This window comes from Nelumbo nucifera, chromosome 8, assembly GCF_055504915.1.
Source record: "Nelumbo nucifera cultivar China Antique chromosome 8, China Antique-T2T, whole genome shotgun sequence".
Classification (NCBI taxonomy): Eukaryota; Viridiplantae; Streptophyta; class Magnoliopsida; order Proteales; family Nelumbonaceae; genus Nelumbo; species Nelumbo nucifera.
In genome coordinates, this window is record NC_142656.1 from 15,674,471 (window position 1) to 15,698,858 (window position 24,388).

General features: G+C 36.2%; 2 protein-coding genes across 3 annotated transcripts in view; both read left to right on the forward strand.

Annotated features, from left to right (window-relative positions):
* The first annotated feature begins 4,863 nt into the window (after positions 1-4,863).
* LOC104592492 (uncharacterized) lies at positions 4,864-15,264 on the forward strand. 2 transcript variants are annotated; one of them, XM_010251887.3, is made up of 5 exons: positions 4,864-5,470; positions 6,641-6,791; positions 9,910-10,130; positions 10,320-10,493; positions 14,908-15,264. In XM_010251887.3, exons 1-5 carry the CDS (start codon positions 5,213-5,215, stop codon positions 14,992-14,994), a joined length of 891 nt encoding a protein of 296 aa, XP_010250189.1. In that variant the 5' UTR covers positions 4,864-5,212; the 3' UTR covers positions 14,995-15,264. The 2 variants fall into 2 exon arrangements, with proteins under 2 accessions (XP_010250189.1, XP_010250187.1); XM_010251885.3 differs by having other exon boundaries at positions 4,895-5,470; positions 9,907-10,130.
* Positions 15,265-18,278: 3,014 nt separating this feature from the next.
* LOC104592493 (Molecular chaperone Hsp40/DnaJ family protein) overlaps positions 18,279-24,388 on the forward strand; it is a 29,745-nt gene continuing 23,635 nt past the window's right edge. Inside the window, exons 1-3 of the mRNA XM_010251888.3 lie at positions 18,279-18,736; positions 19,781-19,849; positions 21,220-21,312. Coding sequence (XP_010250190.1) covers positions 18,449-18,736; positions 19,781-19,849; positions 21,220-21,312 — 450 coding nt within the window. The 5' untranslated portion in view covers positions 18,279-18,448. The remainder of the gene's footprint in view (positions 18,737-19,780; positions 19,850-21,219; positions 21,313-24,388) is intronic.

The window sequence follows — 24,388 nt, forward strand, 5'->3', positions numbered from 1 at the left end:
TCTCACATGTGAATTGATCTTATACATTTTTTAAAAAATATACAAAAATCATAGAAAAAACCCATGCAATAGCTAAAACCCATATTGGGTAATGACGTTTAGGTTGTGTTTGGTTGCAATGCAATTTTATTTATACTAGTACAAATGCATGAAAGTGAAAACGAAAAGAATGCAAATTCTAGTTTAATTTTGCCTTCAGTTGTACTTTATTCCACTTCAGGTCTTTTGTTACTTCATTTATGCTGCAATCAAACAAAATTTGTATTATCATGATTTTGCATAGTTTATTGGTGAAATTGATGCTAATTGGAGTCTGCTTTGGCTATCTAATGACTCAATCCCAAGGTGAAATTTGGGAGTGCTTATTTGTATTTGGAACATAAACTCAAATAAATATAAAATATTATATTATAAATAATAAATAATATATTATATATTATAAATATATATATAGTATGTAATACATATATATTCATATGTAATACACAAATAATATAAAATATATATAATACACATGCATATATATATATATATATATATATATATTGGATTGATTCAGTTAATCGTCGGTTTTTTTATATTGGTTAACCAAAACCAAACCAATATATTTGGTTTTTTCTGAAATACCCAACCGATTTATTCATTAACCAGAATTTTTTGTTCGATTTCTTCGATTAGATTCGGTTAGGTTTATTCATTTCTCGGTTTTTCTTGTTCATCCCTAGTTAGAGGTGTAAATCGGGCAATGTTGGGCCAACACAACACAGCCCGTGTGCGGGCCGGGTCGTGCTTTCCTCCCCTAGGATACCTCAGGGGGTTAGCCCGGCACGACCCATAGCCCGAGCCCATGTGGGCCTATGCCATAGACCTGGCTCATGTCAGGCTGGGCTACGAGCTGAGCCTTGGGCCTAGGCCGAATCGGGCCAAACTTTTTTTTTTTTGACATTTTGATTTTTTTTTTGCTACTTAATACTTCACTTTCCTTAATTCAATGATTCCTTTGAGCTCTGGGAACAAATTGGAAAAAAAAAAGTCTAACAAAGAAATTAAAAAAGATACTTAAATACTTAACAAAATACAAAATGGACAACAAATTGAAAAAAATAGGAATTTTATTTCTTTAATTTGAACAATACAATGGATGAATGAAATATATAAAATGGAATAAAATATAAAAAATATAATACAATCATAAATTGGAAATAAAAAAAGTAAATTGTTGAAAAAATAACAACTAATTTAAATAAAATTGAAAAAAAATACAATAATTGAAATAATAAAATATTGAGTATACAAAATAATAAAAATTATTGGCTTCATCATTTTTCTTCAAGTTCCACCTCCACCTGCATCTTCATCTAATCATCTTCTTGGTTCTCATCTTATGCTTTAGGTGAAACATCATGTGTAATGCCATGTCCTCCCTTGTCTTGTAATATATCCTCAGCATCCAACAAATCTTTAAAGCAAATGCGCATCTCTAGACTTTTATTATTCATAAAGTTTCTCTTGTCGTTTAGCACCTTAGTACTTGTACTAAAACAAAACTCCGATGGAACTATAGACACAGAAGGGGTTAGTAAATCATGTGCCATGGCAGCAAAGACAATAGTTTTTTTCATGTCATCTCCACTAGGCTAAAGTATCAAAATTTCCCATACATCGTCGTAAGAATCAGTTAAAGTATAAACACTTGCTTATAAATAAAAATTAAGTTCAATAAATGAACTTGTTGATGAATTGGTAGTATATCTCTACCTCTTATGTATTAGAGACTGAATTTTGTATTTTCCACTAATGGAACTAATTGTTTCATAAGTGAAACTTGCACATGTACAAGATTTCCTATGCCCCTACCACTTGAGATTCATATAAACTATACATTTTAAATAATAAACTATTAACTTCTTCTATTTTATTTTCAATTTCAAAATTCATATTTTCACAATATGATTCAAGTAAAATTTTCAAACCATATTTCCTAATTCTAGGATCTAGTATTATAGCTAAGCAATAAAGGGGGAAATTTTCTCTCAATATTTTTTAAATTTATTTTCCATTATTTCAATAATACTTTGAAATTGTGGATTTTCCTATATTTTGTAAAGCATTCACTAATTATAAATAATTGATTAATTAAAAGACGATTAGTTGAGTAATAAACACCTAAAAATTCATTAGTTGCATCATAAAAAAATTGTACAAAAATCTTTCATACAAATTGCCATTTCCCAATCTTCATCAAATATAGGATCATGTGGCATTTTTTCATTATAAAAATTACTAAGAATTTGTTTGTAAGCAATACACCTTTCTAACATAGAATAGGTAGAATTCCATATATGTTGAACATCTAACACAAAATGTTTATATTTTAAACCATAATTTTGACATAATTATTTAAATTATTGTTTTCTTGCTCCAAAACTTTTAATATACATTATACAATTTATAATTTTAGAAATATGATGAGAAATAATATTCAATGCATCTTCAATACATAAATTTAAGATATGACATGCACATTTAATTTTAAATAGTTTACCATCTAAACATGGTTTTAATTGAGATTCCAAAATATATATTACTGAATCATTATTACTAGAATGATCAAAGCTAGTAGAGAAAAAGTTTATTTTCAATTCCATAAATATGTAAAGCATTTAAAATACTTGTAGCAATAATTGGGCCAATATGTGGCCATTCAAGCATAATAAAACTTAAAATACTTTTTGATGTAAAAGACATTTTTCATCAATAAAATGATCGATAACACAAATATAACTTATGTTAAATCTAGATGTTCAAATATCAGAAGTAATTGCAAATTTAGAATTAAGATTTGATAACATAGAAATTAAATTTTGTTTATATGAAAAAAAAATTTAAAGCATATGTTCTAATAGTATTTCTATAAACTTTTTTAAATTGCGGATTTACAAATCTATGTAAAAATTTTTCAAGTTTAGTGTCTTCAGCTAATAAAAATGGATGTTCAACATGCACAATATATTTTGCTAATTCTTGCCTCATTTTTTCTTGGGAATATTTAAAATGACCAAAAGTCTCACTTCTTATTTGTACTTGTGATGTTTCTTTTCCTTCATATTCTTTCATCAAATGGTGTTTAAAATGTTTGCCCAAGTGGCCAATACCACCACTACTATTATAGCTAAAGTCACTCATATGTTTTTGACAAACAACTCTCTTTCCCTTCCCCTCAAGCTCATTTATTTTAAATATTGTCCAAACCGGGTTAATCAACCTAGTGTTCTCATTTTTCTTTCCCTTACCTCTAGTAGTAGTACTAGGGGTGGGAACGTCGGTAATATCAACAACATTCATATTGGCGCTAACACTATCATATTGCGATTGAACATCGATATTGTTGACATTGACCATATTGGAGATTTGGTGTAGAGAGCGAGAGGAGGAGCCAACATTTTTTTAATTATAAAAATAAAAATTAATTTAATTGCATTTACCTGAATTGCCGGTTCAGAATTTCAACTTGATTTCAACGGTTGAAGACTCCAAGTCTCCCAAATTGCTAACGTGAGATACCCGAGCAAGCCTTTTTCTTGTTGAAATTTGAATCAAGTTGAGAATTGGAGAGTAGAGAGAGTATTAGAATATGATATATGAGAGGAGATTGAGATTTGAGAGAGTATAAGAATTGGTGTGATGAGAATGGTGGAGGATAAGGCTATTTATAGGAATTGAAAATAATTTAGTTCCCCAAAATACTCCAAAAATAGTTGTTTTTAGTTGTTTAAAGGGGTATTTTGGTCATTTTATCTCCCCCAAAAGTCAAAATACATAAATACGGGGTACTTCTATAAAAAACTCCCCTGAAAGTTGAAACTAGCCGTTGGGGGAGATCTCCAACGGTTGATTTTTCGGACAGGTTGAATGTGGCTTAGTGCGGGCCAGGCCGGGCTAGACCGCTGGCCATAGGCAATATGGCACGATAGTGTAGGCTGTGCCAGCCCAGCCCGCCAACTTGAAACCCTAGGTCTGACATGGCCTATAAAGTCGTGCAAGGCCGCAACGATTTACACCTCTCCTTGTGGTGGTAACTTCTTATTAGTAGAAAAAGGGTGAATAGAGATACCTTATCGATGGATATGTTTAGTTGTTTACGATTAGACCTATTCATGGGCCGGGTAGCCCGATGGCCTGGCCCGCGCCCTGGTCGGGCTTGGTCATGTAATTAGGCCCGTGGGCCTGACCTCGGGCCTAACACAGTAAGCTCGACTGTGTTACGAGTTTGTCAAAAAAGCCCGGCCCGGCCCGACTCAGCATTATATATTTTATAAAATACATAATATATATTTTATATATTATATATTATATAAAATATAAAAATAATATAATATTTATTGAAATATATATATATTTATAATTTAATATATACATTTTTTTTATTTTTTTCTTTATAATTTCTCTCTCACTCTCTCTCTTTCTATTCAGCCGCTTCAGCAATAGTAACAATATAGGCTAAATTTCGGGCTCAAGCCCAGGCCCGTGCTTTGGGCTTTTTATGAGGGCCGGGCTCGGGCCCAAGTTATAGGCCCGATGGTCGAGCCGGGCTCGAACTCGAACCTTAGAAAAATCTGTTAATACAGAATGAAAGCCCGGCCCGGCCCATGAACAGATCTATTTACGATTACTGAGTAGACATTCGAATTAAATCCAAACCGTCTATTCAACCAAGGTTCGGGAAAACTTAAAACAGTCGAGATTGATGAAAGAATTGGATATACCATATAAATACAATAGGTCGAGGTCCACCGTATCTATTTCCCCCTCTCCTCATCTCCGTCTCAAGTCTTAACCCCTGAGCAAGGCACCGATATGCGCTTATAAATAAAAAGGGCATCAATTTTGGATTGAGCTACAGTTCAACTTGGAAAAAGAAAGGTGAGAAGGAAGCCCAAGGGCTTAAATAGGATAGGAGTCCGTCCCCTCTCTCTCCCTCTCTCCAACCCGACCGAGCCAGCGAAGAAGCAGCAGCGGCTCAGAAACCCTAATCGGAATCGTCTCTCCAAGTCTTCTCCATCGTCGTCGTGGAATTTAAAGATTGGGAACAAAAAATCGGAGCGGGAGGGAACCGTCACCGGCTTTGCATCTGCATGGACCAGGGGAGAAGAATTTAGGGAGGGAGCGAAGGATTCGCTGCGAGTTCGGAATAGGAGCAGACTATAACAACATGTCTGCCATAGTGTGCGGCAAGAGATCTTTCTTTGAAGACCTTCCAACGACAACCCCTGTTTCCTCTAAGAGAATCCGTTGCTCTTCTTCTACTTCTCCCATTCGCTTCTCCCCGCCTAGGCCCATCAACGCCTCCAGCTTCTCTGCTTCCTTGTCGTCTCCCTCGTCTTCTGATCTCATTAATTCCGCTTCTGGGACGGCCTCCACGCCCTTGCTCAATCATCTCAGAGCTATTTTTCCTGACATGGACGATCAGGTTGTTTATTTTTTTAATCCCTTCTTATTTATTTGGTTATTAATGGTTATCATGATTGCTGGTATTTTTTATTTTTAGCTTCATTTTTTCCTACTTTGATTGGATTGATTATATCAACGTGTAATTTAAGAATATATATGAGAACCCTTCCAAGGGAAGAAAGGAATCTTGAGGAAAACGAGAATTGCTCTAAGGAAAAAATGATGCTTTTTTGATGTCTTAAGGTTTCGAATTTCTTTGACGACGACGGCGATCACGTTCTTACTTCTTAGTATTTCCTCTCCTTCGAGTTAACTTAATTATTTTAATGGGAGAAATTTAATGGTGGATGTAGTCCATCGACGGAATTGGTTAGACATGAGGTGCTGGTATTCCGGGTATTGTGAGAATTTTTGGGTGCATTTGTGGCAAAGATCATGACAAGTGGATTTAATTCTGTTAGGGGGTGGGGACCTGGGGGGATGCTGGAGTCAATAAACATCCTGCCTAGGCAGTAGTTTGGTGACTGCTTGTTTGTTGAAGAAAAGGGCTTCATGATGTTGAAAATAAAGAGAGCCGGTGTTGCATGTAGTCTTTAGGGGTTAGGATAAGGCGTAGATTAGAGCAGAGTCACCGATTTAAAGTTTAAACATGCAAAGCTTTATTCTGTTTGTCTCCGGTTTATTTATTTGCTTGTCCCATGGCAATGGATTGTTCTTGGGAAGTGTTGAATATCCTTTAGATGTCTGAATTTCTTTTAAATCTACATATTACATGATGGTGAGAAAGGACGGAAAAGTTTCACTTTTTGAGTGCTACACCCTGGTTCCTTTTGTTATATTTGTGTAGTAAATGCAATGTGGTGCTTCTAGTTGGGCCTTTACTTTAGAGAGATCCAATGTAGTTTGATGTTATGGTAAATGAGAAATAGGATGTTGATGTGGTTTCATCCTTTATTCTTTTGAATAACTGAGGTGTCTCCATGCGACTGTGAGGTGTCTTTAAGCTTTAATTTCGATGATTGTTTACTTGCAACACATTTGCCTTTTCTTTTGATTAGAGTTTCATCTCGAGCATAGTTAGATACTCTTGCTTAAGGTTTAGATTTGCATTTTTTGATTCATTAATTGCATACCTTCTGAGAATTTCTTTAATATGACATGCTACTAATTATTTCATACCCATTTCCAGCTTCTTGAGAAAGCATTGGAACAATGTGGCAATGATCTGGATTCTGCTATTAGGAGTCTGCATGAGCTTCGTTTAGAATCTGGAGAAAGCAATTTGGGTTCTGCTGATAAGACTGATGGAAATCCAGAAAGTATTCAGTTACCAACTCTAGGTATGAATATTTAAGAGCGTCCAGTTGAACTTGAGTTTGACTTTTACTGATTGTAGACTCTTGGGCTTTACTTATACTGTTAAACATAAATCTTTTCTCTTTTTCTTTAGATATTGTAAGGAGTCTTTTAGAGCTTACTTCATTGTTGAGCTCATTGTATATCAAAAGATGAACATTTTGTGCAAAGAACACAAAGGATTTCATCCAGTTGATTTGATTATTTGATGATTTTGACCAAGCCTGTAAAAATTCCCAATGGAAGTCTTATATTTCTTATTTTAATTATGTTTTCAATCACATTATATCAATTTAGTTTGACATAAGAAAATCAGAACTCGGAAGTTGTAGAAGAGAGGGTAATCAATATTCTGGGACTGTGCTTAGAAAAAAACTTCTAGCTATCTGTTTCCACCTTTTACTGACAAAAATCTGCAGTTGGGATAATATAGTGATGAAAAACAGCATTATTTGTGTATGAATTTTTCAGAAAGATGTAGAAAACTTTAGGGAAAATGTTGATCAGTATTTTTTTTCTGTTTTAAGGAGTCTATTCACAAAACGTCAAGTTTATTAAAGCATATTTTCCAACATGCAAGTAACCCATTAAATTGGTGGGACTCTTTAATCTACTGAAATATCTAATCTTCACTAAGATTTGTACACTTAGGGGGTGTTTGCCAATAAGTACGATTTTATTTTTCAAAACAAAATGAATGCCACATAAGTAATATACTGCTGTTTTTGCTGATGCTGCAGTTGTTTTTGTTTTGAAAACAAAAATCTTATGTATTGGCTAATACCCTCCTAGATTTGCTAAAGTTCCATTTTATATTTTACATGGCATATATGTTCATTAGGCTCAGTTTGGAAGGAGTACAAATACAAATTTGTAGAGTACAAAATCTTGTATTTTGTATGTATTTACACTATACATATTTGTATTTATACTCTTTCCTAACTGAGCCTTAGGAGCTGAAAGGCTGCAAGCTTCTTGAATTATATATGGTGTGCTCTATGTTCGCCCTAGGCTTAGCTCTACCAGTGGAACTTAGAATCATAATTTCCCATGCTATTATAATGTTCCTTGAGGACTTTCATATGTGTAATCTTAAGCCTTGATTTATGAACCTGTGGTTTTGTACGACATTATGGAATAAATTATACTCTGTTGACTATACATTGCCTCCATTAATTGTTAGTATTGTGAAAAATTTATTTAGAAGTTTTTAATACTCAATCTATATTGTGTGACAAAATCTGTAAATCATAATACTGACTTGCTCCTCAGTTGAACTTGGGATGCTTTAAAATGCTGCTTCACAATTGTTGTATCTTGTATCTAAGTGAGGTGACCACGTAACTAGATTGCATCTTATGTAGTGGCCAAGTTGCATATTTTTCCTACTCCCTGCCAATCAAAATTATTTCCTTTAGCCTGCTTTTTTTTAGGAGGCTTCAAGTCTTGAAAAGGAAATCTTGTGGGATGGAGTGGATTGCAAGAAATATGATATAGTAGTGGAACTAAATCTTTTTTAAGCCTGAAGTTCATGATGGAATGCCCTTTCTCATTAGAACCTGAATGTTTTGAATATTATCATGGCAAGAGTGATGGCTAGGAAGGCGTTCTATTGAGCAACAAATTTGTATTTTATTAAATATCATATAATCAGTTATAGATATTAAAATATTATAGGGTAAATTTCTAAAACCTCCCCTATAGCTTTTGACTGTTGCTGGAACCTCCCCTGAAGTTTGGTAATTGCAATCACCTCCGCTGAACTTTCTAACACAGTTGCAAGTAGACCCCTTCTGTTGGAATCCTCTAACAAGAGGCACAAAAATGTCCAAAATAACCATGCCATTACTTTTGACCTAAATGTTTATTTTCTAAATTTTCTCTTTATATCAATCACTACCCCAAACCCTTCCAATATCTTTTAAAAGATAAAGCTGCAACTATAATCTCTCTCTCTCTCTCTGTTGTCCACAAAGTTTGCATTTTTTTTTTGTAGAAACCAGCCTCAATAGTAACTGCATGGTATTTTGGACATTTTTGTTCCTCTTGTTAGAGGATTCCAACAGAGGGGGTCTTCTTGCAACTATGTCAGAAAGTTTAATGAAGGTGATTGCAATAACCGAACTTCAGGGTGAGGTTTCAACAACAATAAGAAATTTCAGGGGTGGAGGTTTCAGCAGTATACCCAATATTATATAATCAGTTATTACATCCTAGTAAAGGTTACCCACATAGGGATGTTAGCCTCAGGCCCTCAGCTAACCTTCTTATACCCCCCCCTTAAGCTACTTGTCCCCAATACAACTGATCCCTTGATAGCCCTTTTCTGGAGTAAGTGTTGCATAGCCGAGGTCTTTGAAGATTTTTCTAGCTGTTCACGTTCAATGTGGTTTTTAATCATGCTAGATTTTCTTAACATCCTATATGGTTTTTTGGAGAAATGTAACTTTGCAAAAGGTATCAATATGATATGTCCCTATTGGGCATATTGTATCAGTTTTGAAGGGCACCGATACAACAAATAAAGGGAGTTGGGTCTTTTGAATGTTTTTGGATGTTAGTATTTAATGAGATAGACAACTTATCAAGAAATCAAATCAAACAAGTTTAAAAAATTAACTTTATTGTTCAACTTAAACTCTTGACACGCGTTCAGAGTATTGTACTTTGAACCTTGTGTAGACTCAAATCTTTTCCCCCTTTTCTTTTCATTTTTTCTTCCTGTAAGAGCAGCACATGCATAGCCTGACGATGACAGTGAATTATATTATTCCTCCTTTTGGGGAGCAAGGTGCAGGTTGAAGAGGTTTATCTAAGCCAAACTTGTTCTATATGTAAACTGATGCAATTTAAGTTCAACTTAGATCCTTGTTCTTTCAGTGATTATTTATTTCCGTGGCATTTGGAACATCTTGTTTGAACTTCCAATTGTCTATCTTATCTTTGATTTTACATTAGAAATGATAGTGTGCACATTACTAATAACAATTCTATTTTGTTATTTTTATAATATAATTCTGTTTAATGAAATGGACTGCTCTGAAATGCATTCTGTATCGATGGTTTGCATCCTTTGATTTTGGACTGCTGATTATTTAGCAGGTGCATTGACCAATGCTGGGGATGTAGTATCATCTGAGGAGGCACCACCTCCAAATAACCTTCCAGTGGATGGCGCTGAATGGGTGGAACTGTTTGTTAGAGAAATGATGAGTGCCTCTAATGTAGATGATGCTCGAGCTCGTGCATCCAGGGTGCTTGAGGTTCTGGAGAAAAATATATATGCTCGTGCTGGGGCTGATGCGGCACAAAACCTTCAGAAGGTAATTATTTGCTTTTTATTGTTAAAAGTCGAACTTCATTAATTGTGATAGAAACAATGAATTACATATAGTGAAGTGCCAAGTAATCCAAAAGATAATTATTTGTCATCATATGCTTTGATTTGTTTTCCATGGTTTATCGTACATTTTTTGGTAATATGGCTTATACTTATGGTGCGTTATTGTTAGGAAAATATGATGCTGAAGGAACAGGTTGAAGCACTGATTCGAGAGAACACCATTCTCAAGCGAGCAGTGGCCATCCAGCATGAACGTCAGAAAGAATATGATGATAGGAGCCAGGAATTGCAGCATTTGAAGCAGCTAGTGTCTCAATACCAAGAGCAGTTAAGAACACTCGAGGTGCGTAGTATTTCTTAAAGAACTCGTGGTCCATGGTCCTTTTCAAAGAAAAGCTTACATTCAAATTTATAAAACACATCAAGCGTGAACTATTGAAACATATAAAAAAGTCTGCTGCCCTTGTGATTTTTATTTTCTAACGTCGGTTAAGGTTATGTGCTAGAAATTTGTGCTGTTGAGTTGTCTTTTACTGGATTAAATGGTTTGCGATTATAAAAACATGACTGGATGACAGCCCAGACAGAGAACTTGATAACAATTTGGGTGGTTTCCTTACTATAGAATATTAGCAAATGACCCTGTTCTCAGACTGTGGAACTATAGGTATAGGCCTAATATCTAAGTATTAAAGAAGACAACATATATTTAAAGCATTGCGATCAATTTGCTAACTTATAATTTGGTCCAACTGTCCAAGTTTTTGCTCAAAATAAAACCAGTGTCTTTGATACTGTCTACTACTGTTCTAGAATTCTTTTAAGTAGTTTTTATTTGCCATAGAAAGAAATTAGAAATAAAGGACTCTAATTATTTGTTCTTCTATAATGCAACATTGGCTTTATTTTTTTCAAGTCTTTTTAGTATTTGATTGGAATCGGAAGACTTTGTTTAGGGCTAAATATTGTTTCGAGGCCCACGTTAACACTCCTAATTTTTGTTTTCAATTATAATTATTTTAACCATTTTTTGGATAGAAATATTTTTATCCATTATATTAACCATTGTTTATAGAAATGAAATAAAAAATTTAAATGGCTGACTAAAGATATTAGGGCTGCTAACAACTTGGCAGATGCATTTAGTTAAACAAGGGGGTGGAGAGACATCAATTGTTTTGAGCTCATTTGTAAGATTTGGAGAAATAGGAGGTTTTATCTCTCTTGACTGACCTTAACATGGATGTACTTGTATATTTTTTACTTCAATAAAAGTGATGACTATTGATAAAAAATCATGTGAAAAGTTTTGCAAGAGTGCTCGCTGTACAAGAGATTGTACAACTGAAAACAGTTTAAATGGTAATGGAAGCCTTTCTCTTATATCAGAGAAAGGACACATGCTATTCACATGTGTAAGATATAAAGTATTAACCTTACATGATCTGATTTAACTTTTATGATCTGCACCAGAACTAAGGCAAGTATATATATAATGAATCCCGAGAAGCCCCTGTTTAGCAAAAGAATCAATCAAGTATTTGCCAATCTGCCCACCCATTGAATTCTAACTTTCTTACTTTTAGTCATCCATTTCACCTTTTTGAGAATGTCCCTATAGCTCCAAATGACAGAATCTGGGTTCAAACGCCACCCCACAACCACCTTGGAATCACATTCAATTAGTAAATTCTCCACCCAAGCTGGTTTGCAAGCTGAATCCCTTGCACAGCAGTTAGTAAACTCAGCCTCTGTAGAATCTCCTATTCCCACTGGTCCTGAAAACAACGATAAAGATGTTTTTTGATAGATAATGATAATGAAAATTTTATTAATTAAATTGATCAAAAAAATTTATTAATTAAAGTACTAAGTATACATCATACAATTCCCCACTAAGAGGCATGAGGTGCAGCCTCCAAACTACATCATAAAGCTTACAATTGAGCCCAAAAGAGCTGATTCCTATGTACTCCTTGTTTAGCTAGGAGGTCTGCGAGCCCATTTGCTGATCTTCTTTCCCATTGAATTGTGACTGAAATATTTGAAGTCAGCCACTTAAATCTTCTCAAAGTCCCCCTGTACAGCAAGGCTGCCATCTCTGGTTTTTTTACCCATATCCAACAAACAATTTGGAATCACCTTCAATCATTAAATGCTCCACTGCCAAATCTCTTGCATATTCTGCTCCTTGTAACACAGCTTGGAGTTTTGCATTTACTGAGTCTCCTCACCCTATAGGACCAGAAAATAGAGCTACAATCTGACCCTCATCATTTCTAAAGACTCTCCCTATTCCAGATGGCCTCAGGTTGCCCAAACTACTGCCATCAAAATTTAGTTTAATGACGCCTGCATCAGGAGGCTTCCAATCCACCACCGGCTTGCTTCTGACTGCGGAACTTTTAGCTTGTTGTTCCCAATTTCTCCTTATGTCATCAAAAGTGTAGGAGGAGAACAGATCCAAGGATTTTACCCAACCTATGGCCCTACATAAGATACTTTCTAACACACATGTTTGATCCCTCTCCTTGTCATTAGAGATTCTAGCATTTCGTTCCTCCCACACAGTCCACACCAAAGCAGCTCTAACACACCTCTAAAAAAAACTCTTCCTCTTCTCTTTGGCCACCTGAAAGTTGTAGGATCAAAAAGATTGTAAATCTGCACCGGTTTTGTCCACCTGCACCCAAAAAGATAAAAAAGCTTTTCCCAAAGGCCTACAACAAAAGGTAAATGGTAGCAACTTTCCTCGTTTGCTTTGCAAAGGGTGCACCAGTTAGGAGAGATACAAAGACTAGCTCTTCTTTTTTGCAAAACATCCAAAGTGTTGGTTTTCCCTAGGGAGACTTCCCAACAAAGTTCTCCAACTTTAGGAGGGAGAGGTTTGGACCAAACTTCCTTGTTATGAAAAGGTTGAAGCAATGGAGAGGAGCACAAGGAAGCAAAGAAGGGAGCACAAGAAAAGGATCCCAAAGGTAAAGGCTTCCAAATACGGGAATCTACAGAAGGAGGGTCCAAGTAAACGGGATCAATAGTTTTAAGGAGCAAAGGAACCTGGTCAAGCTCAGAATCTCTCAAATCTCTTCTAAAACCCAGATTCCATTTTATGCCAAAAGGAAAGGAAGAGGATACAAACCTTTGAATTGGCTTGTTTTTAAAACACGAGATGGAATACAAGGAGGGAAAGAGGTCCTTGAGGGCAGTCACCAATCCAAACATCCTCCCAAAACAAAACCCTATCTCCATGGGGATTTCAGCGTAGCACGCCAAGATACACCAGCATCCCATCCATTGTCTGCAGCACCATGCACGCTCCTCACCACTTATCTCTCAGAACCCCTCCTGGCCTCCTATTATCAAAGGTCCTGGATTACCCTGACTACTACCATCAAAATTCAGCTTAACAAAACCCTTTGAAGGAGGTATTCATTCCGGTTTAATTCTATCCTTCTTAGAAGAAGTATTAGCCACTGCTAACCAACTCCTCTAAAGATCATAAGAAAATATACATCAAAGAGATTTAAAGTTTTTGGCCAGTGAATTGCTCTTGTCAGAATACACTACTTGACAAACAGTGCACCAATTTGGGGAAAAGGCACAAGAAAGGTCTCTTCTTTTGCAGGTTGCCCAAAGAATTAATCTTACTATAGTAAACATCCTAGTAGAAAACAACAATTTTGAGGGGAATAGGTCTAGTCCAAACTTCTTTAGCTGGGAACACCCAAGGGCTGGAAGTAGAAAAGAGGGATCTGAAAACAGAAACACAAGTGAAGTAACCTTTTGGGATTTGAAAAAGAGTACATCAGTTTTTACTTCCATGGTTCCACCGAAGTCCATTTTCATCTGCCACTAGCTTTTCGGTCCCCTGTGATTTGTAACAGATAACTCTTTCTATGCACATGATGGAACCATCTGATTCTATTCTCTCATCTTATCACATATTGGAATTACTCCTAGGTTCCTTTGTGTGACTTCCTTTCTAATCCTGACCTCTCTACTTTATCACTCATCCCTCATAGCATTCAATATTTCTATCACACTCATTTTGTTGGACATAGTATTTCTCAACTGTCAAAAACATTGCAACATACCACATAACTAGCGTTACAACTGTTTCATAGAATTTTCCTTTTAGTCAAAATTGGTATTTGTCCATCACATAGGATTCTGGACGCACTCCTCCATTTTACCCATCATGCTTTAATTCTATTAGTGGCATCCTGCTCAGTCTCTCTTTTGTTATGAAATATTGAACCAAGGATAAAATTTCTGTTTTATCTGTATCCTTTTATTTTCTGCAGTTTGAGTATATTACTAGGCTGTTAAATCAGGATGCTCACCTTTTGTATCAGCATGCTAAGAACTTATTGATGATATTGTTTGGTGGAACTTATCACCAACTTGTAAAGACTTCATATTTTAGTGCTTTATTTTGTTTATCTATCAAAAGATAAGGTAACCGAAGAGGTGACATCTTTAAAATCTCGTTTGTAAATCTAATTTTACATTTTATGAAAGGAAAGTAAAAAATCACAGAGAACCACGTAATTGTCTCTCTGCCATAATATATATACACTCATTGAGAAGTGGTGAAAGAATAATGCTTGTTGTCATCCCTCGTGTGGTCATGTGATGTTATGACGGAAGTTTGATGAATTGGTGGTGGTTTGCTGTTCTGTACCTGTGTATCTCGAATAGTGATGTATGCTGCTCATTTCTGATAACTGTGGGGATTTTGTGCTTTCTTGTGGCAGGTGAATAATTATGCATTGACAATGCATCTTAGGCAGGCTCAGCAAAGCAGTTCCATTCCTGGGCGTTTCCATCCTGATGTATTTTAACATGGACAAATGATGCAACGGGGAGTTATTTGTTCTTTGGTGTGGGAAAAGGGTCAGGTGTTATATGTTGTATTCATCTGAACAGACACTTGGTGCTCTTTTCTATTTGATGTGATGCTGCTCACTTGGCAGCTTTAAGGTGCAACCACGGCCCAGCTTTCGTGTGATGGGCAGGTCACTCACAAGGTCCATATTTTACATATATCCCATTGGATTTTACAAGTTTAATCAACAAATTCTTTATATCAAGATTTCAACATTGTTTTTGAATTTTGGGCTTGAGTAGATATATAGTAAATATCCTTGGATTAGTTATGATATATTCCATTTGTTTGTTATATTCTCAAAATCTTTGTCCACAAAATAGATTCTCATGGTGCTTGGTACCGTGGTGTTCTAAGATACAATGCTGCAACTTAAATCATTGATATAGTATAACATATATTTATAATTGTAATAACATATAACCATAATTCAAAGTGCTGAAATTTTAATACATTAAAAAAACAAAAAAACCGAAAACAGTTGTTTTTGATAATTCACAATTCAGAAATGAGAACTACTTTGCTTTCAACGATCAGAACATACTATTGGTTCTCAATACAAAAATTAAAGAACATATTGTTGGTTGCTTGCGTGAATTTTGTATTTAAAACTGAAACCAGAAGTGTGTTTCTGATTGTTTTTGTTTGAAAAACATGTTCTAATGTGGTGTTTAACTTTTGTTGAAATGACAATTTTAAAAACACAATACTATGTTATAGAACACCTAGTTTGAGTAGATTTTATTGTTGTGAGTTTCAACAATAAATCAAAATGATAGAAAAATACTTAGTTACATGTTAATAAAGTAAAACATTTTTAATTAATAGTATCTTAAATTATTACCTCTCAAATTTATTGATTTTAAATATAAAATATGGTGCAAATTAAAAGAAAATTAAGAAAATATTATATATTTAATAAAATAATCGATTGCAACTTGAATCGGTTTGGGACACACAATGACACAAGAACCAGAACTGATCCAATGATTAAAGGACAAAATCATTGAAACAGAACCAATATAATACGTTCGCTTCAATCCATTTGGGTCTGTTGGGTAGACCTGACCACCTACAATGCATATTATATATAATATTTTTATGTTAATGTTCAAAATAAATTTTAAACACATTATGTCATATAATATAAAATATATTTATATTCAATATTTTACATGTAAAAACTATTGGGTGGGAACGTAGGTTGGGCCAGCTTAGGCCCAAGCTAAAGCCGTTATCACAGGTGCAAAGCCTAATTCATGATCACCCCTAATTTAGGGTTGTAAATTGGGATGCCAAATTTGGAAGGATTTCAACTACATGAGGCTTGTGTTGGGGTTAAGAACTCCCAACCCATGTTACACCCTTATTTGGTTTCGTTGGTAAATTTGGGTTTTGTTTTCTGGCATTATTTTGGGTCTTAATAAGGGTCCATTTTAGGATTGGTCTTGGTTTGGGCCTTAAACAGATAAACCTAATTTAACTTGAGGACCGAAAAATTCAAGCCCCAATCTGTCTAAAATTTTGTGCTGTATTGGTTTGGGGCTGTTGGGCCCACCCAAGTTGCACCCCCTAGTTTCTACTTTTTATGAATTATGGTGCTGGTTGATTTGTTACAAGTTTTTAAGGTATCATTTCTTTATGGTATCATATAGACAAAAGCAGTCATTTTAATAGTTTATAAAATATGATTTTTTTTACAAGATCGACCTGCTTTTCTGCTTAACACAGTTTAAAAACATGTTTTTTTGTTTTTAGTTGATGTATTCATCCATGTGAGAACAACGATAGAAGAAAAAAAAGTTATAGATAGGTATCCTGTACTTTTGGGGGGGGGGGGGTAGTGACGGATAAATACCTTAAAACTTTCAATTGCAACATTTGAGTGCCCCAAATTCTCAAAAATATACACTTGGATCCATACGTTCAGTTAAACACTAAATAATGTCAAAAATACCCTTTTTGTGTATTTTTTTTTTGATCATTCTACAGAGTAATACATCACTAGAGAATGCCGTTGTCAAAAAATTTGAATATGTTATTTGCTGTGCATGCATGAACGTTATCATGGAGAGACATTTGGTTATTTGAGAATAATATCAGAAATACATGAGAAGGGTATTTTTGGCTTATATATGTTTAATTGACGGGTACTAATGGATTGACTCAAGTAACTATTTTGGAATGTTTAAGGTACTCAAGTATTGCAATTGAAAGTTGAGGGTACCTATCTGTTACCATCCCAAAGTACAGGGTACCTATTTGTAATTTACCCATTTTTTTCTTCTTTGTTTCCCTTTTCCACCATTGCCATTGGAACTTGTTGCACTGCAGTGGCGATTCCTCCCTCCCCTCTCTCTCCCTTTTTTTTTGGCTTTTTAAATTTTATATGTTAGATTTTACTTTGTTACTTTTGAAAGGTCAACATAGAGTTCAGATCTATGTCCTAAAAGGTGCCACAACACATCCCTGCTGTGTATTAGAAACATTTAGAGATAATAGTATTAGAGTCGATGATATCATAATCGGAAGATATTCCCAATACATGGTGACCAATGATGTCAAAATCAGAAGATATTTCCAATATACGGTGGGGATATGCTATGGGACGTTGTGGGGCGCCCCTTGTGGGGGCGTAGATGTGAACTCGTCAACATGATATGTACAAGTAATTTTTCAAATTCAAGGTATATCCAAGTAGTTTCCTGGGTATGTATAAGTAATCAATTATCAACCATTTTTTTTCTTTTATTTTTTGGTAAAAGATGGATGATAGTATGAAGAAGAGGGAGAAGGGAAAAGAGTAAGGAAAAAACGGGAAAAAAAGAGAAGCGTTAGTAGGCAAATAACATGAGAGTTGCTTGTAATGCAACGTGGCAAAGCGATGGCCACGTACAAAATCGTGACCATTGACCAGAAAGATCAGGCCCCATATATCAATGGTTCTCTTAGCCACGTGTTTACAGCAATTTCTGCCCGTGGAGAAACGGAGATTCAATATAAACGGTTCTGATCTGTCCAGGTGCCACAAATTGGCCACGTCAGAATACGCGTTCCGTAAATTCGGGTGGAATTACGTGTTCCGTAATTCCAATCTAACGTCAGAGACACGAGGGCGCACTTATTAGATTCTCTACCATATAAGATAAAGGGGAGAAAAAGGAGGAGTACTTAAAACGTACTGTATCGTGCCACACGGGAGATTCTAGTCTATCTAACCATCACAATTCATCCATAAGCATTTGTGATCGTCATCACACAATTACACGAGGGGGTAGAGAGAGAAAGAAAGAGGGAAAAATTGCAGACAGAAATGAATCCAACAATCTCCGCTCCTTGGAGTCTTCACATTAATTTTCAGCTCCTTCTCTCTTAGAGCAAACAACAAACAGTTTCAATTCAACAAATCAATGGCGCTTACTATCTCATTCATCCCTTCCTCGCTCCATTTCAGTCAGGAGCGTCCGCAACTGTTTAATGGGTCTTCTTTCTTCAATGGCGGCAGCAGCAGCCTCGGTTGCCACCGGTCCTCCTTTTCTCTATTCTCTGTTGGTTTGAGTGATAACAAGAAGAAGGTTTCCAGTAAGCGCTTCGCTACTGTAATCACCGCAGCTGCCGACTACTACTCTACTCTCGGAGTTCCCAGGTCTGCATCTAGCAAAGAAATCAAGGCCGCTTATCGGAAGTTGGCGCGCCAGGTACTTGGGGGATTTTATTTAATTTTTTCGGTTTTTCCTTTTGAATCTTGGCAATTGGCATTGGCTTGCTTTTTCTGTTCTTGTTTTTTTCCTCTTTATCGAATCTTTTAGAGAAATTTGATATTACTTCCACATTTTACTTGACGTGAGTAAGTTTTTCAGGATTTAGTTAAGAAATTTGATTGTGATCTTATGATACAACATGGGCTGAAGAGGTGATCCTGAAATGCATTACTTGTAAATTTTACACATTACATTAGTCACAGAGTTTGAAGTTCTTGGCTCGTTCAACAATTAGCACTAGGTTTTGATGAAGGACTGGACTAACTGATGCTTGTCTTTGCACTGAATATTCTTGCATGTAACATCTGGTTGCATGGCTACTTATTTATCAGTTTTGCTTCTCGAGCAATTATTACATAGTTACCCGCTTCCCTGTTCACTGCACTAGTGCACTTTCGGTGAAAGTGAGAGGCAGAGGAGTAGTTTGGGAACATTTTTCGAGTTAGACAAGTTTCTTTGAAAGTTTTTGATGCATACATAATCGTTTCTCTGAGTGAGTGATGATTTGTATGTTCCTACTCGGATTTGGTTGATCCGTTGATATGGTATCTGCACAGTCTCTTTCGACAACTTAATGGCCAACTGAGTTGGATGCCATCAACAACTTGATTTGGTTGATCCGTCGAGCACTTTTTTTATTTATTTTTATTTTTTTTAACTTTTGCCAACTAAAGGGTCGTTTGATAATGGCTGAAGTTGCTGAACTGAATGACTTATTGTTTTGTCCTTTAGTGGATAAAATAATTAAGTAACGAATACTTCAAGGGTATAGTCATCTATCCAACTTCAGTTTCAGTCATTAAGGAGTCCACAACCTCCTTAGAAACTTATTCACTAAAAGACAAAGCAATAAGCTTTTAAGTTCAGACACTTCAATTTTTATCAAACGGCGCCTAACTATTTTTTAATCTCCTTTTTTCCCCTGATTTGTAATTGTGAAGTATTTATTTTGAATCTGTTAATGTTCTTTGTCTTTCTTAGTACCATCCTGATGTTAATAAGCAACCTGGAGCAACTGAAAAGTTCAAGGAGATTAGCAATGCATATGAGGTATGTACAGAACAGCACACTTCCAAAATTTTTCTTGCTTTGTATCATCTTTGAATTATGTAAGTCAGCATATTTCCAACCTTTTTAATTGTCTCATATTTGAGTTATGCTTAAGTCAACACATTTCTAATTCTTTTTCTTGCTTTACCTTGTTTTTAATTGTTGGTCATATCATTGTTATGAAAATGTGTTTTATACTCCTAGCTGTACAAGTATGACCAGTATTAGGACCCTCAAAAAAGTCTAACCTCAAAAAAGTATCACAAAAAACTTCATCTTTAAATACAGCGGACAAGATCAACCAGCTCCTAAGCTCTTCCACAATAAAGTTAATTACCCCAGTCTCAGACTTAGCTTTCTGGTAACAAGTAACTGCTGTTTGTAAACTTTGTCCTACTTACATATTTTATTTAACTAGTATCCCATATTTTCTTAGGACACTACTACATTAATAGGCAAGAGGAAATGTATCTAATGTCTTATTTAAGAACAAGAAGAATTGCTTGACTCCAATAGACCATAGTCCTTGTGAATTTACCTGCATTGCTTGGTCATTCTGAGATGAAGTCTTGGCCTTTTCTGTCGTTGGGGTTTTGAGGTTATCCATTGTAGGCCATGGTTACTTTGGTGCATTTGGAAAGAAAGCTACCGAAGGAGTTTTGAAGGCCAAGGAGAAGGTTTTTTACCAGTTGATGCTAACAACTTACTCATGTATTGTTCTCTTTACCCTTTTGGTTTTAAGGACTTCCATAGGAGGGATTTAGTTTATTATTGCAATGCTATTTTGGGTGTAAAGGGTGGTATATTGTAGCGCTAGTCTTTTTTCCCCTTTTTGATTGGCTACTTTTAAAATTTATTATTATTAAAAAAAGAATGAATTACATACATTAGATGCCAAGCATCTCATAAGTGTAAGATAGAAATTTCTACCTGGCTCCTTTCCCTAGAAATTGCTTTCAACAATGAGCAATTGTCTCCAAAACAACTCAGCCCCGTTTACTCCTTGTTTGTCAATTGCATCAGCTATACCATTTTCTGACAATCTGACCTTGCACCCATGAAAATGTAGTTCCCACTCTTTGCTAGCTATGGTCTTTTTCCAGCATTATCTATAAGAAAAGCAAATTTGTCTTCCTTGGTCTTGGCACCCATCAATCTCAATATCATTATATTTTTGGGTTTTGCCCTTTTTTTTGTAGTATTAGTTCTAATTAACTATTTCTTACAACTATTTGATCTATGTTCTTGTATCAAGAGCGGAACAAATTTTCTTCTATATTTTATCATGCATGTCCATCAAAGTGCACTCTCTTATTTAAGTGTGCATTTAATGATAATACTTTTTGAATTCTGAAGTCCTACAATGTCAGGTGCTATCAGATGATAAAAAAAGAGCTTTGTATGATCAATATGGTGAGGATGGACTTAAAAGTTCCGTAGGGGGACCAGCTGGAGCTTACACGGTACTGTAGATGATGCTCATTTATTTTTCCTGTTTTTATCTTTATAAAAAATAAACAATTTGTACTAGTATCATCTTACTAGTATGAGGGTGAGCCTTGATGCAACGGTTGGGTTTTCCATTGTGACCTAGGAGACCAGGGTTCAAATCTTGGAAACAGTCTCTCTGTATGTGTAGGGGTAATGCTGTGTACATCTGTCCCTCCCCAGACTCTGCATTGGTGGGAGCACATGCACTGGGCTGCACTTTATCATCTTACTAGTATATCATGATTCGTTTTACCTATTGCTAGAGAGAGTGGAATACCAGAACTAGATTGGGTATCTGAACACAAATGTTTGGTCTAGAATTTGCTTTTCATGACTTTCTTTTCTCCAATTAAAGATCACATTTAGTGTGGTTCCTATGTTTTTCTCCTTTCTCTGGCTAGATATTCTTGACCCATGTCTTAAGAATGGGTCATAAATCATTGCTTCATTGCCTGTCTAGAGGTGCACAGATTGGATCTTCAAAATCTTATTTGTGAATAGTGGGATCATGTGAGAACAAGTTTGGTTTCTTGCCTTTTGCCCAAGGCATTTGTTTGACATGTTCTGTTAAAAGGGTTCTGAGTTCCATAATTCTTCCTACTCCAAGCCCTTGTTTTTTTTGAAGAAAAGGTAAAGTATCATTGTATTAAATATGAATAAAAAATGTACAGCAAAATGATGCACTGAGGGAACAAGAAAAAACTGTTCCCTCTAAACTTGATCCCCACCCTGCTTTACAAAAAGCTCATGTACAAAAATGGATTCAAAACCTACACCCCTAAACTGCCGGTGACTTAGACAACCAAGAACACATCTTCCCCACAATTTTTAGAAAAATGGAATCAGCAGAGCTTGTCTTGCTTTTGAAGACCCGAGCGTTTCTTTCTTGCCACAGGCACCAAAATACCACTGCTGGGGTTAAGTTCCAAACTAATTTTCCTCTTTTACTCAGACCCTCCACCCTCCAACCCTTTACAAAATCCTCTAGTGAACCTGGGCAACAGATTTGCACTTCAAATAAGTGTGAGATTCTGTTCCAGATCTTTGAAGAGTAATTGAGTGCAGTAAAAGGTGATTCACAGTTCTAGTTGTCCTTCGCATAGGACACAGGTAGTTGAATCCAGTATAGCACCTTTCCGAGAGAGGTTATCCCTTGTAAGTATCCTGTTGAGGTATGCCATTCAGACAAAGAGAAATTTTTGAAGGCACATTTTTACACCAGATGATGTGGGTTGGGACTGAGTGTCCTTCTGCACTGTCCAAGGCCTTGTAAAAAGATTTAACTGTGAACTTTCCAGATTTCTCCTACTTCCAGATTCTACTGTCAGCCCTTGCTGACTCCAACTGTGTACTGTAAAGGAGTTGCAGTAGCTCCATCCACTCATCCACTTCCAAATCATTTAGATTCCTCCTGAATTGTGGGGTCCAAACCAAGCTACCTTCTTAGATTTGCAAGCTTTCAGCAACCTTAGCTTCTTTGTTTACTGCAACTTCAAACAAGGCAGGGAACCTCTTGAACAAAGGCCTCTCCCCACACCAAACATCCTTCCAAAATTTGACCCTCTCCCCATTTCCTACCTTGAATTTCACACCTTTTGCAAACAAGTGACAAATCTTTTCAATACCTTTCCAAACCGAGCACCCATAGGACTGATTTGAATCTCCTGGATCCCAACCAAAATTTCTATCTCCATACTTGGCCTGCACCACCCTTTTCCACAGCCCTCCTTGACTTTCCTCAAATCTCCAAAACCACTTCCCCAGCAATGCAGTATTGATACTTTTCACCCTTCTAACCCCCAACTCCCCTACAGCTTTGGGCTAACAGACCTTGTTCCAGTTTACCAAGTGGTACTTCTGCAATTTCCAGCCTCTCCAGAGGAAGTCCCTCATCTTCTTTTTGATGATAGCAGCCATTCCTGCTGGAATTGGGTACGACCATATGAGGATAAAAGGTACATTGGGAGGGAGGATAGCACACTTTTCACCAGGGTAACCTTGCCTCCATGAGAAAGATACTTGGTTTTCCAGGAGGCTAATTTCTTTTCAAGTCTTTCAACAATTGGCTCCCAGATTGTTTTGGAGTTACATTTTGCACCTAGGGGCATGCCCAAATATTTTAGGGGCATCTTTCCCACTTTACATCCCCACGAATCTGCCCAGCTGGTCAGCTCCTGCACCTCTCCCACAGCCACTAACTCACTTTTTCTTAAGTTAACTTTCAGGCCTGAGACTACTTCAAACCATTTCAGTACAGACATAACAAAGTATAACTACTCTTGTGATGCATCACAGAAGATCAAAGTGTCATCAGCATACTGCAGTAAACTAACCTCCACCCTCTCAATACCTACCGTAAAACCTTTTAGAAAACCCCCTGAACCAGCCCTTTTCACCAATCTGCTTAGAGCTTCCATCACACAAATAAACAGGAAAGGGGATAGTGGGTCCCCTTGTCTAATCCCTTTCGAACTTTTGAAATTTCCAGAAGCTTTCCCATTGACCAGAACTGAAAAGGAAGGAGTTCCAACACATACCTGAACTTAGAGCCAAAATTCATTCTTCTAAGCACGTAGTCTAGGAAGCTCCACTTCACTTGATCATATGCTTTCTCCAAATCTACTTTGAAGATGTGACTTGCTGTCCCCACCACCTGAACTTCCTCCCACCATCCCCTTAATTTCTTGACTAGGCCTTCTTCTTGCAGCCAAAGATTTTCAAATCCGAATGGGGAAATTTTATTTTGGACCCCTTTACAGTCTAAACAAATCAGTGCATGATCTGATACTGGTCTAGGCAAAGCCTCAAGACATAGATTTGGGAACTTTCTTCCCACTCCGGGGAGACTACAAAACAGTCCAGCTTCACTAACGTTGCCTTCTCTTGTTTGTTTGTCCAAGTATACTTCATTGCTTTCATGGCGAGAACAACCCTTCTTGAAGCCAAATTTTCAAGTAGAAAATTTCCTCCAAAACGAAGTCACACACACTGACTTGGTGTGAGCCTTTGGAGCTTAGGGACGGTCGTCGTCTGCCTCTCTTACAAGAC

Coding starts and splice junctions, on each gene's coding strand:
- LOC104592492 (XM_010251885.3), top strand. CDS start 5,213: ATGTCTGCCATAGTGTGCGGCAAGAGATCTTTCTTTGAAGACCTTCCA. Junction 10,131..10,319: donor CGGCACAAAACCTTCAGAAG/GTAATTATTTGC, acceptor CGTTATTGTTAG/GAAAATATGATGCTGAAGGA. Junction 10,494..14,907: donor AGCAGTTAAGAACACTCGAG/GTGCGTAGTATT, acceptor TTCTTGTGGCAG/GTGAATAATTATGCATTGAC.